Raw genomic sequence first — 19082 nt, 5'->3', positions numbered from 1 at the left:
GAGAAATTGAAGTGTTAATAAGCGTTGCTAAGGGTTCAGCTATTTTCCCCATTACTATTTTCAAATCTTTCATTCGTATGTTGTCTATACCTGGGGATTTGTCAGGGTTCATATTTTTAATTAAAGCCATGATCTTTTCAGGTGTCGCTTTTGGTATATAAAAATTATGTCTTAGCTCTTCGTTGGTCTCATTTCTAGTGGAAATATTTTCTACATCTACATACCCACAGAAATGCTTTAGATTATCCACTCCTTCAACATAGTATTGAGCAAAACCATTTACAATCTCAATTATACTCAAAGTTTTACACATACCTATTTCAATAGCTTTATCTACATTCCCTTTTTTGTTTCTGCCGAGTAAAAGGTTAATGTTTTCCCATACTTTCCTTGTGTTATTTTTGTTTCTTTCAAATATATTTTTATAGTAGGCATTTTTTTCTTTTTTAATCATATTGTTCAATCTATTTCTTAATCGTTTATATAAATCTCTATGTCTATGGTTTGAGGGGTTCCCTTTCCATAATCTAAATATTCGATCTCTTTCCTTTAGTAAATTTAGGAGTTCTTGATTCATCCAATGTTTAATAGGCCATTTACTACGAGCTTGACTCCGTTCTCTGTCTCTCCCACTTTTCCTGTCTATTGTAATCGTGCTTTCCTCATAAATCTTTGCAAATTTCTTAATAAGTTTATCAAATCCTTCATTCACAGTATTATACCCGTCCACTGTCCATTGTTCCTCCTCCAGCCTTATCCTTACTTGTCTATCATTTAGCCTTATAATTTTTCCATTCTCTGTGTCTCCCTCTCTTCCTCCAGATAGTTCTATCCTGGCCACTACCGGGTAATGATCAGAGATCTTTACTTTTACTACGCCCGTATATATTCTTTCCACAGGTCTTTCCAGCGAGTAATAAATATGATCGATGCATGATCTGACTAAACTTCCTACCCTTATTTCTTCCCTTGTATAGTCCCATATGCCTCTGTCTAGGCCTAGGTCTGCTAGTACCGCTTCATATTCTAAGGTATTTAAATCATTGCTAGTCATTGTAGTATTAACATTTACATCTCCTATCAGAATCATATTTTTATGAATTTTAATAGCAGTCAGGGCCATATTAAACTCTTGTGTGGCCAGCTGGAGGGAAAAACCGCTAGATGATGTGGGTGGTCTATAAACTGCGTGTAGTGCTACTTTGTAGTTATCTCTCGACCCTATTAGCTCCAAATCGACTGTGATATGTTCATAAGTGCTAATGTTATCCAGTGTAATGAGTGAAAAGTTAAGAGTGTTTGCATTAATAAACATTGCCAGTCCCCCTCCCCCCTTGTTCTCTCTTAATTTACTTACTCTAGTATAACCTGGGATATTGAATAGGGCTAGCTCGTGTTCGTCGCAAGAAACCTCTGCCAATACTAGCACGTCAAACTTTATTTTACCTGTCACCAAATGCAAAATTAAAGTATCCCAGTGCTTTATTAATGACCTAATGTTTAGGTAGACTATGTCAAGACTGTGAACTTTCCTATTTACTGTGGTATACCACTCATCAAAATTGTTATAACTATTGAATAGTAAACGTTCATCAGTTAAATCCACATCCATGAAAGATTTGAGCAAACAACAATAAAAATAACAGAATAAATATATAACACAGTAGCCTACACAACAATAAACAACAAGACCCAAAATTATAACACCCTAACTGTAACAGACAATGAAAAATCTCAACCAAAACATAACAAAGGCTATATATACCACATGTAGAATTATCCCCATGACTCTGATCAGCCAAACAATACCCAACAACAAACAATAACAAATTCAAACCATGAACACAGAAACACAAACAATTAAAGCAATTAATACCTGCAAAAAAACTAATATTTAATGAGAAGAAAAGGAACATAAAACAATAAATTAAGACGTACTGTACCATTACCGGCAAAAAAAGTGTAATTTCAGATATTAGGCCTACTATAGGCCCAGCAACACTGATGTTAGGCCTACACAATTTTGCTGAGGTCATTCCAAGATTTGATAACCAATACATCTTTGTCATTTTCCCCTTTTTTTGCCAGTATTCGCCCGCCACTAAACCAGACAAACCTAAAATTATGCGTCTTAGCTCTAAGTTTAGCCTCTCGAAGTAATTGTCTGTACTGCGGGCATAGGTTCTCATTAAAGTACACATCACTTATCTTGGCCCTTCTTCCATTCTTCAGCCAGAGGTCCCTTGATGTCTTGGAGTAGTACTGAACGATGATTGTGGGAGGCTTTCCATCTCTCCTCGGCTGAAGGCGGTGGGCCTGATGGATGTCTTCAGGCTTATAATCAATACCGATGTCCTTGGATAATTTCTCAAGTACGTTTGAAAGATTTTCCTCCCTGGGATCGCCAACTACTTTCAACCCATGAATCTCGAGATTTAACCGTCTTCCGTACTGGTCTAGATCGGCTAAGTCACTAGAGAGATTGCTAATCACCTCTTTACTTGATTTCTCTTTCTTCTCCAGCACCTCTACCCTAGCCCTCAGCTCTCCATTTTCTTTACGCAGACCCATGACTTCTGCCAGCAGGGAGTCATATTTATCAGCTATAAATTTCATGGACTCTTCAATACTATCAACCTTAGCCCTCATGTCCACTAGAGAATTGACTTTGGCTAGTATTGCCCTCTGTACACCTAGGCTACTAACCTCAAAAGTGTTGTCGGAGTTGGAGGTTAGGATATTCTCTTCATCATCTAACTGAGATGTTGAACCTTTCTTCTGCTTCCTGCAATTAGCACAAACCCACGTAGCCTGCGTGGCCACAGACATATTGTTCCAGGTTTTCTTCTTTATACTACAAGTGTCGAGATGAAGGCCATTGCCACAGCTCGAGCACAAAGCATAGTCACCAGTTTTTGGAAGTTTTTCCTCACAAATACCACAATTTTCCGGTGCCTTAGACCCCATTATAAAAGAAATAACTTATATTTAAATTATATCACTAAAAATATCACTGTAGAGTCTTAAACTGTTCAAATTATTACTAAAATATGGGTGGTAGTAGAACGGCTGTCTGCCCAAACCGACCGCCAATAAATACCCCTTTTCATTACTATGAGCTGCAGCCATTGTAGCCTTTAAACTTTCTAGATTATTATGACAGTCAATAGTCAATCATCTTTATTTACACATCATCAAGATCTGTATTGGCATCAACAAAATAAATTAATTAATTAATAACATACATCACTGAATAGCTTCAGTTTCTTGCTTTATAATGTCTTGACCAGGTCCAGGTATTCTTTAATGGAGTAGACAGGTCTCTCCATAAGCCATTTTTTTAATTGAGTCTTCAGTTCTGTCCCTTCTAGGTCTTTCAGTGTTGGTGGCAGCATGTTGAACAGTTTACGTCCCATGTAGGAGGGTTTCTTGGTGTATTGAGTCGTATGATGAGTAGGTAGATGATAGTCAGTAACTCTTCGGGTTCTGTACAAGTGAAAATCCCTGCCCCTTGGAAAGTCTGCTTCTTCTGTGTAAATGATAACTGTGAGGATGTAAAGAGCGACAACAGTTAAAATTCCGAGTGACTTGTAAGCCTCTCTGCAACTGTCTTTTGGGTTAAGGTCTGCAAGCGCCCTAATCACCTTTTTCTGCAGAACAAGAACTTTGGTGAGATTTGCCTCAGATGTCCCACCCCAAGATGTCAGGCCATACCTAATGTGCGATTCAACCAACGCATAGTAGGCTGTCTTTGCCACATCTATGCCACCTATCCATTTCATCCGACGTACTGCAAATATTCCAGTACTAAGTTTTTTTGTTAAGATGTCAGTGTGATTCATCCAAGATAGGTTAGAGTCAATAGTAATTCCCAATAATTTTGTGTGATTTTTAACTGAAATGTTAGGAATTTCTGGACAGTTGTCTCGTCTTCTACTGAAATTTATTTGTGTTGTTTTTAGTGGGTTTATAGCTAAATCATTATTCAGGCAGTATTTAAGTGCTTTATTTGTTGAGTTTAAAATGGAGTACAGTTCTTGAGATGAGTCATTGCTACAAATCAGGGTTGTGTCATCTGCATAGAGTACGGGTTCTACATTCTCAGTTGTAAACAGCTGTGAGAATTCATTTGTAAACAGTACACATATAAATGGGCCCAGTACCGAGCCCTGTGGTACTTCTCGTACTATTGGTAGTGGTTCAGATTTATAAACTTGAACTCTCCCATTAATTGATTTTTTGACCTCAACCATCTGCCTACGCCCTTCAAGGTAGCTTTCTACCCAATCTCCAGCCTTTCCTTTGATTCCCAGTTGTGAAAGTTTCTGAAGGATAAGTTTATGCCCTAAGCAATCGAAAGCCTTACTATAGTCCAACAGAATTGCTGAGACGTGTTTGTGATTCTCAAGTTGGTCAGTCACAAATTCGACTAGGCTATTTATTGCTGTGATGGTAGATCGTCCTTTTAGGAATCCATGTTGGTTTCTGGTAATGAGATTGTGTTGTTCCAGATGCTTAAGCATTCTTGAAAGGGCTATTTTTCAATTATCTTTGAAAAAGTGGAGATAAGTGCGATTGGTCGAAAATTTACCAGTTTTGTTGTGGCTCTATTTTTGTTATTAGGGTAGATTTTTTAGAGTTTCAGTGCAGAAGGAAATTGGCCAAGGCTAAAGGATTTGTTAATTATGCTTACAAGTAGTCCTGTTATTGTTTTGCACAGTGTTTGACAGCCTTTGATGGGATTTCATCTAATTCACAGGATAATTTTGACTTTAGGGACTGTATGGTTTTTAGAACTTCCTCTTGGTTTGTTGGTGTGAATTCCATATGAGGGTGGTTAAAATTTTGTAATCTGTGCTCAGAGGGAAAGGTTAGGTTTTGGAGCTGTTGACGGTTCTCTTCTAGCGTTGTTTCTGTGATTTTAGAGCAGAATTGATTCAGGTGCGTTGCAATTTTTAAAGGGTCTTCTTCGATTTTATTGTGTATTTCTATGCGCATTAGGCAATTATCCATCTGTTTATTTTTCTTTTCTGAGTTTATAATTTCCCATACTGCCTTTGACTTATTATCTGACTTGGTGATATGTTTGGCACTGTTTTCATGCTTAAGAGTTCTTAATTTTAGATCATATGCCTTTTTTTGGCAACCATTATCTCTTTGTCTTTATTACTGCCTGTAATTTCATAAACATTAAGAGATGTTAAGTAATCATTTTTGAGTTGCATTGCATCATTGTCATAAAAAGTCTTTAATTTTGATTTCGGTCTTGATCTTGTTGGCTTGTTTGGACATGAATAATCTAGTGCTCTTCTTAGAATTAAGTTGAAGGCTGTGAATGTCTCTTCAGCATCTTTGACATTATGCACACTGCCCCAGTTTACTGCGTCTAGTTCTGTTTTAAAGCAGACAAGATTAGTTTTGTTAAAATTTCTTCTTGTCAGGGTTAATTGTGTCTTATTTTTGTTTAATGCAAAGTCTATGGTACATAATTGACCAGTGTGATCGGATAGCCCAGAATTGATGATGGACCTGTCTATTTTATTATCTGTTATGTTCGTGCAGATACAGTCAATGGATGTCTGGGATGTGTTAGTTATTCTGGTTGCAAGGAGTGGTAGTCTTTTGATTCCATAAGTAGCTAGGTCTTCTTCTAATAAAATAGTATCTGTATTTGGAGATAACCTGTCAAAATTTACATCCCCTACTAAAATAATTGGTCTGGTTTCAGATTGTGCCGTAGTCAGTATGTGTTAGATATTACTTCTATTGCTTGTTTAGCTTGTCCTCCAGGCGAACGATAAACTCCAAGCAAGTGAAGTGTGTGACCTTTCAAGCTTAATTTTATTAGGGCAGCTTCACAAGTCAGTTCTACACAGTGGGCAGATATGTCCAGTGCACTGATCCCCTTGTTTGTTGTTTCTTGTGCGTATATAGCAACTTCTCCTAGTTTGTGACATTCTCTGCTGTAATCTGCCATTAGCAGATAACCGTTTATGTTTGCATTTTGCATTTTACTGGTGTTCAGTCCATGATCTGTGAGGACTAGAATTGTGGGCTTCAAAGTATTAAGCAGATGGTTGAGTATTGAGCAGTCTGTCTATTTTCATGGTCAAACCTCTAATATTTTGGTGGAGTATAGTTATTTTTTAAATATATATTACTTTCGAGTTTTTTAGAACTGAGTTTAAGAAAATTCTGCTCTTTCCCTGATTTTTCGACATGATTTCCTGGGCTGTAACCCATCAAAAATAGCATGATCTTGATTTCAGGAGTTAGATACAACAGATTCATTTGGAAAGGAATTTCTAACAGGGTTACTTTGGTTATTTATGGACGCTTTTAGGAGAGTTTCATTGAGGCTTTCTGTGGTGTAGTTTTTTATAAAGAAATCTTCAAAAGTTTCACCTTCTTTTAGTTTGTGGGCTGTGTTAGGAGTTTGTCTGATAAAGAAGTCATCTGTAGTTGGACCTGCTGCTGATTGCTTTGAATGTAATGGTGGTTTGTTGATTAAGGTGAATGAGGTTTTAGGGTGGTCAGTTGGTTTGTTTAGTTGTATATAGGGTTCCGGGTGATGAACCTCTGCCTCTACCACAATGATATTGAAATCTTCATTGTCACTTGGAGGGTCGTATGGAATAGAAGCAGATAAGATAAGCTGGAGCACCAGTGTTTGAACACCTGTACACATTCTTTGATATTGGGCAATCTGACTATTGTGAGACTGTCGGCTGGTTTGTTTATATATGTACTGCTTATCAGACCTTATCAGGGGTTAGACAAGAGGTTGGACAAGCCTAGTTTAAAAAAGCTGAACAGTCTAGACTAACAATCTTAAACATTGACTCCAAAATAAGACCCCAATGCCCTCAAAATTTCCCTGTGGGAACTGTGATATTGGAGTGAATTCTCAGGGATTTTGTGCACAGGACTTTGTAAAAAATGGTACCATGTAGGATGCCAAAACATTCTGGAAAAGAACTTTAAAAAATGGACAAAAGTTGAAATTGGAAAATGGCAATGCACTAACTGTCTCAGCTCATGTGTCCAGTCTAAAACTGAACTAGAACATGCTGCCTGTAACACCTCAGAAATAAAGACTAAAAATATACAAGAGGTCCTTCAAATTTCTATCACTTCCCCACAGGAAGTCAACAGCACCCGTGGGAATGAACTCTTAAACTCCTCTTTTTCAAATAATAGAACAAAAATCTTAAATGACTCACTAGTTGAAATAGAAAATAGTCTGGTAGAAAATAATCTCTTAGAAACTACTAATAACGATGAAAAACTAGAAATAGCTGCTAAGATAGGTTCAACTCTCTTAGAAAAAAATAAGCACCTAGAAGAAGAAAATCTTAGACTAGCAGCCACAATATTAAGTATGGAGGAGAAAATAGAGAAATTTTAGAATAGTGAACTAAAACATCTAAGCAGGATTGAAACCCTTACTGAAGAGCTGATACACTGCCAATCCCAACTGCATAAAGAAAAAGAATTTCAAATTGAAATGCAAAATATTTTTGAAGAATAAGACAAAAAGTCACAACATACTATAGACTTAAACTTGAACAAAATAAAAAATCTGGAATTGACTGTTGATAAACTTCAGAGGAATAAAATGGAAAGTTTAAATAAACTAGAAACAATTAAAAATCCTGCCACTCAAACCTCTGAAGAAAGCACACTTCCAGCTACACCAAAACCCCTATCAACTCACACGGACCTCGTGCTACTAAAAAGTAGGCAAGACAAATTGGAACAGTTGGTCAAAACACTGTCAGAAAACATTGAACATAAATGTTGCAAGGAGCTTGAAAGTATAATACCTGCTAGTCCTACTACACCATTCACAACTAAATGCAGTAATAAGTCCAACCCTTCTTCTTATACTAGTCTACAAGAAAATGAGCTCACCATTAAGACTAAAAGAAGAAATAAAAAACGAAATGTATTTAGTGTATCTCTCCAAGTGGTAAAGAGTCAAGAAGCAAATCTAAAGCTACAGGCGCTAAACATAAATAGGAAGTTTGATGACACATTAGAATCATCTGATGAAGACAAACCTACTAAACTAGTCACTGCTCCTCTTATTCATCGATATGAAGATGGATCTTTACCGACTCTGAATAATTCCAAAACCACTAAAACCCATTTAGATAGAGTGAAAATTAAAAATTCCATTGACAAACAAAGTGGAAACGCAGACACAGCCCGGCAAATTTTATAGCAACCTCCAGTTACAGCGAAGTTACTCAGTATAAATGAGACGCTTGAGGACTTTTTAAACAAACACATTGACACTATCAAAGCCAGTGAACTTGATTACTCAAGGCAGCTTAAGAAAAATACCAAAAACACTACATATGCTAACTCTGACAGGACAACCGGTAATGAAAAAAATCCCAAACCAACACAACCCAGAATCTACAGAAATGGTCTGAGTGCCCAAGAAAATCATCGGGAATCTTTTTTAGCTCATACCAAGATGATCAATACAAAATACAAAACCAGGCACTTTTTCAACGCAACTCGGTCAAGGATAAAATAAAACCAAGGAAAGTTAACCAGTTAAAGATTTTTCACCAAAATATGGATCGTCTGTCAAACAAGATTGATCTGGTTGTCAACCACCTTCAAGACATAAATCCTGATGTAGTCATTTTAAGTGAACATAGCCTTAACCAAACAAATCTAGAAAATACAATTATTAAAGGTTACAGACTTGTTGCTGACTTCTCTAGAAAAGAACACTTAAAGGGGGGTGTTGCTATTTATTGTAATGAAAACCTAAATGCTGAAATAGCTAATCTAAACGCATCCCGGCATGGAATAGAACTTGTGTGTGAGTTAGCAGCAATCAAACTCATCCTGAAGAAAGAAGAGTTTTACATCCTAGGAGTCTATAGACCTGACCGCAACTTTCAAGTTGCTTTAGAAGCTATTTCTAACTTCCTGGAAACCATACCGACATGGAATGACCCTGTTGTCATAATGGGAGATATTAATGTGGACTGTCTCAAACCCAGCACCAGGAAGAATGAATAACGAGATCAAGAACTCCAGGAACTCCTCCTTAGCTACAACCTTTCACGCTTTAACCTACCTCCAACTAGGATAACTCCCAATAGCAGGACTTCAATTGACCTTGTTGCTACTAACTTTGGTCCAAATGAACTTTCAGTAGCAATAGTAAACAATCACATCTCAGACCATACTGAACAGATATGCACTTTCTCTACATCTTCCAATATTGCTACTCCTGCAACAACTGAACGAAGACATATTTGTGACCAATCTCTGGGGATTCTGAGACTCCAGCTTGGAAAGGAGTCCTGGAATGAGGTTTACGACATTGCCAGTTCTGAGGAGGCATATTGTGTGTTCTCTTCTATAATATCCTACCATCTGGATGTAGTGTGTCCTAAAAGGAAAATGCGCAATAAAAATAAAAAATGCAACATCAGGCCTAATGATCAAGAAACCATTCAAAAGAAAGAAATCTTTAAACAGGCCTTTAATGCACATCAACTGACAGGAAATGCGGAGAGCAAAGCTTATGCTGCTCTAAAGAAAAAAGAATATGACCTCCACATTAAAGCCTTACGAAAGCAGCAAAACTCAAACTTCATACAAGAGTCAGACAATAAAAGTAGGGCAGCTTGGAGTCTGATAAATGGTGAAAGAAGGCCTAAACAACATCTCAAAGGACAACACAAACTATGCATCAATGGCACAGACACAACTGACCCTTCTAAAATTGCTGAACAATTCAACACATACTTTGTAAACGCTGCTGATCCATCCTTTTCTAACACAGCTCTGGGAACTTCAAGAACGCCTGAAACCCCTCACGACTTCGATCAAAACTTTGTGCTCTGGCCTACCAACCAAGAAGAAGTACTTAACTCCATCAAGTCCTTAAAAACAAAATCGTCAGCCAGCTTTGATGAAATATCCTCAAAGATAATAAAAGCATGTAGGAATGAGCTAGCCTATCCTTTAGCCAACATAATCAACAAATCCTTTGCTCAAGGAATTTTCCCAAGCATGCTGAAAAGCGCTAAAGTCTACCCAAAGTTCAAAGGAGGGGAAACGAACAAACAAGAAAATTACAGGCCTATATCAGTTCTACCTACCCTCTCTAAACTTGTTGAAAAAATAGCGCTTGCAAGATTGATGCATTACTTGATTACCAACAATCTATTGCCAGAAGAACAGCATGGATTTATAGCAGGACGCTCCACATTAACTGCTATCACAAGCATCACTGAATCCCTCATAAAAACCTTAGAACGAGGAGATACAGCTTCTGCCATCTTTTTGGATTACAGTAAGGCTTTTTACAGCTTAAACCATGATATATTGTTACATAAGATGGAAAATATTGGCATTAGAGCAAATGCGTTAAAATGGTTTAAGAGCTATCTATTCAACCGGACCCAAGCCGTGGAAATAACAACTACCACAAACTGCAGAATTCTAAACATCACATCTAACAAGAAGGCCATGTCAAGAGGAGTCCCACAAGGATCTATCCTAGGACCGATACTCTTCATTATATATGTTAGTGATCTGCCTAGCTACCTTCGTGGTTACTGCGGGTCACTTATGTATGCAGATGATACAGTACTCCTCCTCCAGAACCAAACACCTGAAACCCTGGAGATAGAATCTTACATCGCAATCAGCATGGCCCAAGAGTACTGCTATGCTAATGATCTGGTCCTCAATGAGAGTAAGAGTCAGCAGATCTTCCTAGGAAGAAAAAGAAATGAGGTAGCTGAAATACCAGAGCTAAACAGAGTGCAACAGGCTAAATACCTTGGAGTGATCATAGATGATAAACTGTCATGGAACTCTCATGTCGACCAACTTTGCATAAAATTAAGCTCTTCAATATATGTCTTGACCCATGCCAACACGGCTAAAACAGCATAATATGCTCTGTTTGAGAGCCATCTGCGATATGGTCTGGTTGTTTGGGGAAGCTCCTCCAAAGGAAATCTTAAAAGAGTTTTGGTACTCCAGAAGAAGGCTATACGTATTCTCTGCAATCTTGGACCACAGGATTCCTGCAGGAACTCATTTAGAAATCTTAACATCCTTACGGTAGTCGGACTCTTTATCATGGAGGCAGTTACCTATGCAAGTAATCAAAAGCTGGCAAGAGGAGCTGACACCCACAACTTTGCAACAAGAAGAGCCAACAATTATGCTTTGCCTGTCCATCGGCTAAACATCTATGAGAAACAACCATCCTACATACTAGGTGCAAAATACTGGAACATTCTCCCAGATGAAGTCAAGGCACACACTAACCATCAACTAAGGAAGAGCGTCTACAAGTGGCTCCTGAAACGCCCCTTCTACAGTCTGGAGGAGTTTGAATCTGGCAGCAATGAACTTGATTAGTTTAAATTGACCTCTGTACTTGTGTCACACAGTGTTTTTGTTTTTTTGGCGGGGTTTGGCAGTCTCCCCTAATCATTGTAGGTTGATCAGTTGTCGTTTGGCCTTGGCCTTGTGTCATACAGAAGTGTTTCTGTTTTTGTGGCGGGGTTTTGCAGTCTCCCCCAATCAATTTTGGCCGATTGACTGTCATCTGATTCAGGTCTTCTGCAATCAATTGTTCTTTTTCATTGAATTTAGCCAGTTTCAGTGAAACACTGAAGATATTCTTTTTTCCCCTCTTAGTTGGTGCTTTGTTTGGTTTCACTAGCAAATTGTTTCTAACTGTTCTAAGATTTTGTGTTTGTATTGTTGAGCGAGGTAGTACATCAGTGTGTGTGTTTTGAATTTGTGTTGTCAAGCCCTTTACTGCTTGCTTCAAACTAATCTGTCTTGCTTTTAGTTGTGCAAGTTCCACTAGAACGCTTGAGGGGCAAGATGTAGATTGATGGGTGAATTGTGGAACTATTTCCATTTGAGTTCCATTACTAAAAAGTAACTGATTTTTTTAGTTTCTTGAGAGCTTACTTTCTTTTCAAGATTTTTAATTGTGGTCTGTTAGTGATTTATCATTTTAACATAGTCATCAATAAGCTGTTCTTGTTTACTGTCATGTTCTTCAAAAATGTTTTGTGTATCTGAACGGAGCGTCTTTTCTTTTTCAAGTTGATCCTGTGTTTCAGCAATATTTTGTAGTAGGTCTTCAATTTTACTGATGTACTTGCTTTCTTCCGCTTCTAAATTTAAGACCTTTTCTTCCAAAGATTCTAGTTTAACTTCTAGTCTAATGTTTTTTTTTTTCATTTGAAAGGTAGTTTTCCTCCAGTAGTGCTGTCCCAATTTTACTAGCCATTTGTAATTTTTCTTCATTATCATCTAGGTTTTCTAGAAAGTTATTTTCATTTAGACTGCTTTCTAGTTCATGTATAGAATTACACATGAGATCTAGACACTTGGGAAAGTTGGGAGTAATTAGTGTGGTTGACTCAGAATTTGTTTTGCAATTGCTACATTTCCATATATTTATTTCACTATCAGTCAATTGTTTTAGAACTGTTACAGGAATATTCTGGCAGCCAGCATATTACAGGGGCCAGTGCATTTTATACCTGAATATTTCACTCCAATTGTGCAGGAGCCACAGGGGAATTTTGGGGTCATTTTGATTTTGGCAGTTTCCTGTTGTAAGATAATAACAGGCTGTTGTTAATAACAGAAGTGTAAAATTTTGTTTGATTTTGAGGAGTAATCTAATTCCTTGTCATAAAGTCAAACCCAAGCAGCCTAAGCTAGATAAGTGGCGGGAGTCAGATGTCAGCAGAGTGTTGGTGCTGTTGTCAGGTGCACAGTCAGTAGCTCCAGGTCAGTGCTCCAGTGTGACACACATTGCACTGCTGGCCACTTGCTACTGAGATGGAAGTAGGTCACTGTTGTTGAGTTGGCCTGTTCAAGTGTTGTACATCTGGCAAGAGTGACGTCATATATTTAACTAATATATTGGAGCAATTGGCTTGAAAATTAATTAGTTTCTTAATGTCAAATGAAGAAACTCTTGCTTAATATAGTCAAATCTATAGTATTGTTGTGTCCTAAAAATATACAGCAATAATAATTCAGTAATAATAATGCATAGCTTTTTTTTAAATTGAGTCAGTTACTTGTGTTGTTCTATTTTCTTGGATCTTTATAAATGAGTGGACTTACAGTTGTTCCGGGTAGGTTGTGTGCACAAATATAGTAATGTTTGTTGGATAATTACCACATATTATACACTTTTCACTGGAGCCACTTCACTGAGACTGTAGTCAGTCAGCCATTTTTGTTGAGGACAGGAGGACAGAGTTGAATTGTCATAATAGTTTATGTGAGAATGTATGAAACTATCAAATTGTAATCATTCGACCGATCAGCATCCTTCGTTTCAGCTGGCCAAAGTGTTAACACTTTTAATTCCAACATCCTGTTTACCGAACGTTACAAAAAGAATTATTAACATTTTCATGATGTTGGCCTTTTCCAGACTTTTTATTTGCCGTCGAATTTTTCAATAATAATGGCAAAAACACGTAATCGGTTTTTTTATGTAAAACGTTTAAGTATAACGAGAAAAGTATGTAGGCTTCGTAATTTTGCATAAAAACAATTATTTCATTATGTTTTACAATTTTTTTCTGTGTACTCCAAGGGGTACCTTAAACAATTAATTTACCTTAAAAATTAAGCAATCATGTGGCCGACAGGGTACACGATAGTCTGAGGTAATTATTTAGTCGTGAAATTAGATTCAACAAATCACCAAGAGAGCCAAACAATAAAAATGCAATAAGGAATCGCATAGCAACGCGTACCACATCCGGCGCACAACGGACTGTACGAAACCCTGCTGTGTACCCGATGGTGTACACGACGGCAGTTGTGAAAGATCGCATGTACCCGATGGAGTGCACGTCGTGAACATGTTAAAAATTCAAATATAAACATTCTATTAATTTTGAAACATTTTCGTATTTATAAACACATGGTTTTACAAAAAACCCATGATTACAGTATATTTGTATCTTATTACAGTAGGATATAAGACAGTTTGTTTTTACAACAAGAGTCTAGACCAAATGTGGCTAACAAATGTTACACGAGGCGTCCTGGAGGAGGTACAAATCCTGACATGTATTTTGAAAAATATTCAATGGTAGGGAGCAGAACTGCTGTATTTTTAGTGTAGCCAGCACAAATGCTGGTGGGAAGAGAAGAAAATCAACATTTATATGCAGAAAACCCAAGGTGATTTTAGGTTTTTTTCAATGGTATCTCACTTTTAAAAAACTAGATAACTTTTACAATGTATAATTGACAAATTAATGTTACTTGTGTATTTGTTAATTCTATTTGTATTTTTCCTTAAATTTATATTTTGTGTAAAATGGTAAACTGGTTTTAAGACTTCAAAAATTGTGCCAGTTGTCAGATTTCTAAAAATATGCCACAATTTATTTTATTTGTGAACATTTTACCATTAAATTGTAACAATGTGTTCATAATTTAGTGGAATTTACAGAGAATGGTTGAATAGAAGCCAACTATTTTTTTCATCACCATAGGAGGCCCAAATAAAAAAACGAACTTTTTCATGTAAGTAAATCTTTGATTTGAGTCAGGTTTTATATTATTTTATTCCAATAGATTGAATTTTTATCTATAAGTAGTTAAAAAATAATTAAATTTGTGTTACAAATAACAGAGATACAATTTATTTCCCAACACATTTTAAAAAGCGATATAAACCCTTTGGTAATGGCAGGTACACACTTGTAATAAATGCTTGGCACTGGTACAGCACAATTTGAAAAATACCTACGGCACTAAAAGGGTTAAATGCAACAGATGATCCCCTGAAGTTTGTCTTGAGGAGTTAACCAGTAAGAACGTTAGCTAGTTGTAAAATGGCCAACTTTTATTCACTTTTTTAGTATTCTTCAACCAGATATATTTTATATGCTTTTGTGGCTACCAGTATAGTGTTTTAATTCATCATTAGGCAGATTTTGTTCCTGCATAGTACTTTTTCCCTGAGACAACTATTTTTATTTTTTATATTAATTTTATAGATTTTTACACTGAATAATAATTTTAACAATGTTTATTATAAGTATAACTATTCAACTTAAATTGTTATTTTAGCTCCTATGTTGAAACAGGTACCAAGTATTTTTTTAATACATTAACAATAACCAAATATTAAAACTATCATAAAGCATTTTAAGATTTATAAAGATATACAAATATTATTTTGATTAGTATTCTAGTTTGTACATTAATTACTTGATGCCTCATTCTCCTGTATAAAAATAAATAACACCAAAATTATCTATAATTATTACCTTTGTTATGACAAAATTTACATTAAATTTTTATCAGAAAAACTGACAAATTTTTTCTAACTTTTAATCAGAACGCTCACTTTAAAATATTATTTTTTGAAAAGTACTAGTCCGAACCTAACCAAATTTTTGTTACAAAGTAGACTTACTCATTCATACATTATTTAATCACTTTAAAATTTTGAGTGCAATAGTTTTAAAAGTTATTATTTTTGCACAACTTTCCATTAGTACATGGCATTGACCTTGTTATGCCAGCGGTATTAATTTCAGTATGTGTTTGTTAGTCATTACTGATAAAAATCATACTCAATGTTACCACAAATTTACAGCCTTCTGCTTGACCTTGACCTTTCCTATGTTATATCTGTTATCTGTCTGATTTGTGTACATTCAGGGTTAAGCAAGGTTGAATCAGTAATTATTCAATGCCTAGGCTGTTGGATTAATATATTTCAATATGTCTTGAGTCAAAACAGAGGCACGTCAAAGAACTGATAAACTTTTGGAGCAGTCTTGTCGAGTTGGTATTCCTGACACCGTTCAGATCCACTGAAAAAAAGTAAAAAATAGTAAAAATCCTAATAGTAAACAAATGTTTGAATATCGTGTCATCATGGCACTCCTGGGTCTAAAATAAATACAAAATAATTTTACGTAAGGTAAAACATATAGAATTTTACATTTTTATAAACTTTTTCACCCCCAAAAATATCATTTTACATCTCAACTGCATAAAAATGAAATTTTTTAATATTTCAGATAATATTTTTTTATTTTATATAGCATTGAATAGTTTAAATAAAAAGGAAAAAGTAGGGGTTTGTGGCAATATTTCCTCTATTTAATTACATTTGTGTAACAATAATTTTCACTCAACAAATACATCTTTTATTTTTAACCCTTTTAGTGCTACAAACATCATCTGGCTTACTGTTAAATGTTACCCTGGTAGGAATTGCTAGCCAATTTTATTACAAAATGATCATCTAATATTGGGAAATATATAAATGTCATCACTTAAACATTATGTGTTGAAAAATTGATCAAATATACACATTTTTAACTGTTGGTTGATATATTATCATTATAGCAACTACAAAAATCAACAACCAAAAATAAGAAATTTCAGCTGTAAACATAAAATTGGAAAAATGTATTTATATGTTATAAGCAAACTAATAAAAAAGCACAGTAAGATAAGAATTAATATTCTACCTAAGTATTTAAAAAAAGTTATATAAATAAATAGGTAAGATTTGATGCGAGTTATAGTCAACTAAGTTTTTACAATCCTATGATTCAAATCACTCTCCAATGATCATCATAACTAATTATAAAAAGGGTATAACAAAACTAAAAACGTAATTCATAAATAACAAACTTACATTATTTAAATCACACTAGCTTTCAATTGTAAACAAGCCAACTGAACTTAACTTTATATGTTTTACTCAGACAGAAAAAGTATATAAACAAAAGTGCGAAAATCAAGAGATTGAAAGTTTTTGTAACCAGAAAAACTTTAGGGTGCCAATAAAACAAGAGCATAGTTATTATATGAAATACATAGATCATCTGTATTTAGAAATCCCCATACCTTTAGTAGGAGGCACATTGCACAATGGGAAAGTCTTTCCGGAAACACTGAGTATTGAGTGTATGCACATGTAGTAGGTGGCACATTGGACAATGGGAAAGTCTTTCCGGAAACTATGAATATTGAGTGTACTCACGTGTAGTAGGTGGCACATTGGACAATGGGAAAGTCTTTCCGGAAACTATGAATATTGAGTGTACTCACGTGTAGTAGGTGGCACATTGGACAATGGGAAAGTCTTTCCGGAAACTATGAATATTGAGTGTACTCACGTGTAGTAGGTGGCACATTGGACAATGGGAAAGTCTTTCCGGAAACTATGAATATTGAGTGTACTCACGTGTAGTAGGTGGCACATTGCACAATGGGAAAGTCTTTCCGGAAACTATGAATATTGAGTGTACTCACGTGTAGTAGGTGGCACATTGCACAATGTAGTAGGTGGCACATAGTCTTTCCGGAAACTATGAATATTGAGTGTACTCACGTGTAGTAGGTGGCACATTGGATAACAGGAAAGTCTTTCCGGAAACACTGAGTATTGAGTGCATCGAAGTAGACGTGACCAATCAGAGAGGAGCTCTGGGAACCATCAGCCCGAAGACAACGACGAAACTCTTCATCACAGTTGCAGTGGAGTCTGTGAAACATAAATTACTTGTTTGGTCAAACCATGAAACAGCATTTCAATCTTATGAATAGTTGCCTATGGTGTGGATTTTTACTTCCAAGTATCAAGGAGGTATATATTGTTTTGAAATGTCTCACAGACACACTTTCATATTTTAAAAAAATCTAATAGTAGTATGTCAACACTTAAGCAATTTGTGATAAATAAAATTCCTCTTAATCTAATTGAACCTAATTATATTATTAAAAACTTTGTTTTGAACAGGTAACATCTTTATAAAAATGCAAAAACCATAAAACATAAAAATAGTTTTTTGTTTTTATTTATTAACTCCCAATTTGGAATGTAATACAAAAACATAAAATAACCTGTTTCCCAGGAAATTCCTGCTTTTATTTTCTAGTTAGTGTTCCACTTTTGCTGGTGCAGATGTGACATGTAGTTTGTGTCCTTGATGTTGTTGTGTTATGACTTCAGTATAAATTTTTCTACAGAAGATTTCTCAAAATTATACAATCATATTTGTTCAAAATTGTATGTTTTTCACTAAACTCTGAAAAATTCATCTGCTCTATATAAAATCATCATTCAGTTACCTTTATAAAGCTTTATATAAAATTAAGTATATCAAAACTTTAAAAAAAGCCAAACATTTTGATTTTAATTCCTATATTGAGTATCCATATCGTTATAACATGATATTGGTCAAATGTTTGTTGGAAAACCTGAATGAAAAAGTATGATTTGGAAAAAAACAGTTAAACTAAATTTATTACTTGGAATAAAAGTCGTTGTTTGTAAGACCATGGGCAGTCTGGCCAGCTTCTATGACATCATCACAGTTGTCATGAGCCCTGCAGCATCTATCTGTGGACTCCAGATATCCCAAGTCGTTATACCCTTGTGCCACATTTCCAGATCCACACCACCTGGTACCTGTAACATGAGATATCAGAAATCATCTCATGGGCAGTCTTACCAGCTTCTATGACATCATCACAGTTGTCATGAGTCCTGCAGCATCTATCTGTGGACTCCAGATATCCCAAGTCGTTATATCCTTGTGCCACATTTCCAGATCCACACCACCTGGTACCTATAACATGAGATACCAGACATCATCTCAAGGGCAGTCTGGCCAACTTCTATGACATCATCACAGTTGTCATGAGCCCTGCAGCATCTATCTGTGGACTCCAGATATCCCAAGTCGTTATACCCTTGTGCCACATTTCCAGATCCACACCACCTGGTACCTGTAACATGAGATATCAGAAATCATCTCATGGGCAGTCTCACCGGCTTCTATGACACCATCACAGTTGCCATGAGTCCTGCAGCATCTATCTGTGGACTCCAGATATCCCAAGTCGTTATACCCTTGTGCCACATTTCCAGATCCACACCACCTGGTACCTGTAACATGAGATATCAGAAATCATCTCATGGGCAGTCTGGCCAGCTTCTATGACATCATCACATTTGTCATGAGCCCTGCAGCATCTATCTGTGGACTCCAGATATC

The 19082-nt window shown here is 36.0% G+C and overlaps 1 protein-coding gene across 1 annotated transcript; it reads right to left on the bottom strand.

The window, feature by feature from the left end:
• Window positions 1–2013: 2013 nt before the first annotated feature.
• LOC124358578 lies at window positions 2014–2967 on the bottom strand. Its single transcript, XM_046810882.1, has one exon. It carries the CDS (start codon window positions 2965–2967, stop codon window positions 2014–2016), a length of 954 nt encoding a protein of 317 aa, XP_046666838.1.
• Window positions 2968–19082: the final 16115 nt, after the last annotated feature.

This window comes from Homalodisca vitripennis, chromosome 3, assembly GCF_021130785.1.
Source record: "Homalodisca vitripennis isolate AUS2020 chromosome 3, UT_GWSS_2.1, whole genome shotgun sequence".
NCBI classification, from domain to species: Eukaryota; Metazoa; Arthropoda; class Insecta; order Hemiptera; family Cicadellidae; genus Homalodisca; species Homalodisca vitripennis.
This window is presented reverse-complemented; position numbering and strand designations above follow the sequence as displayed.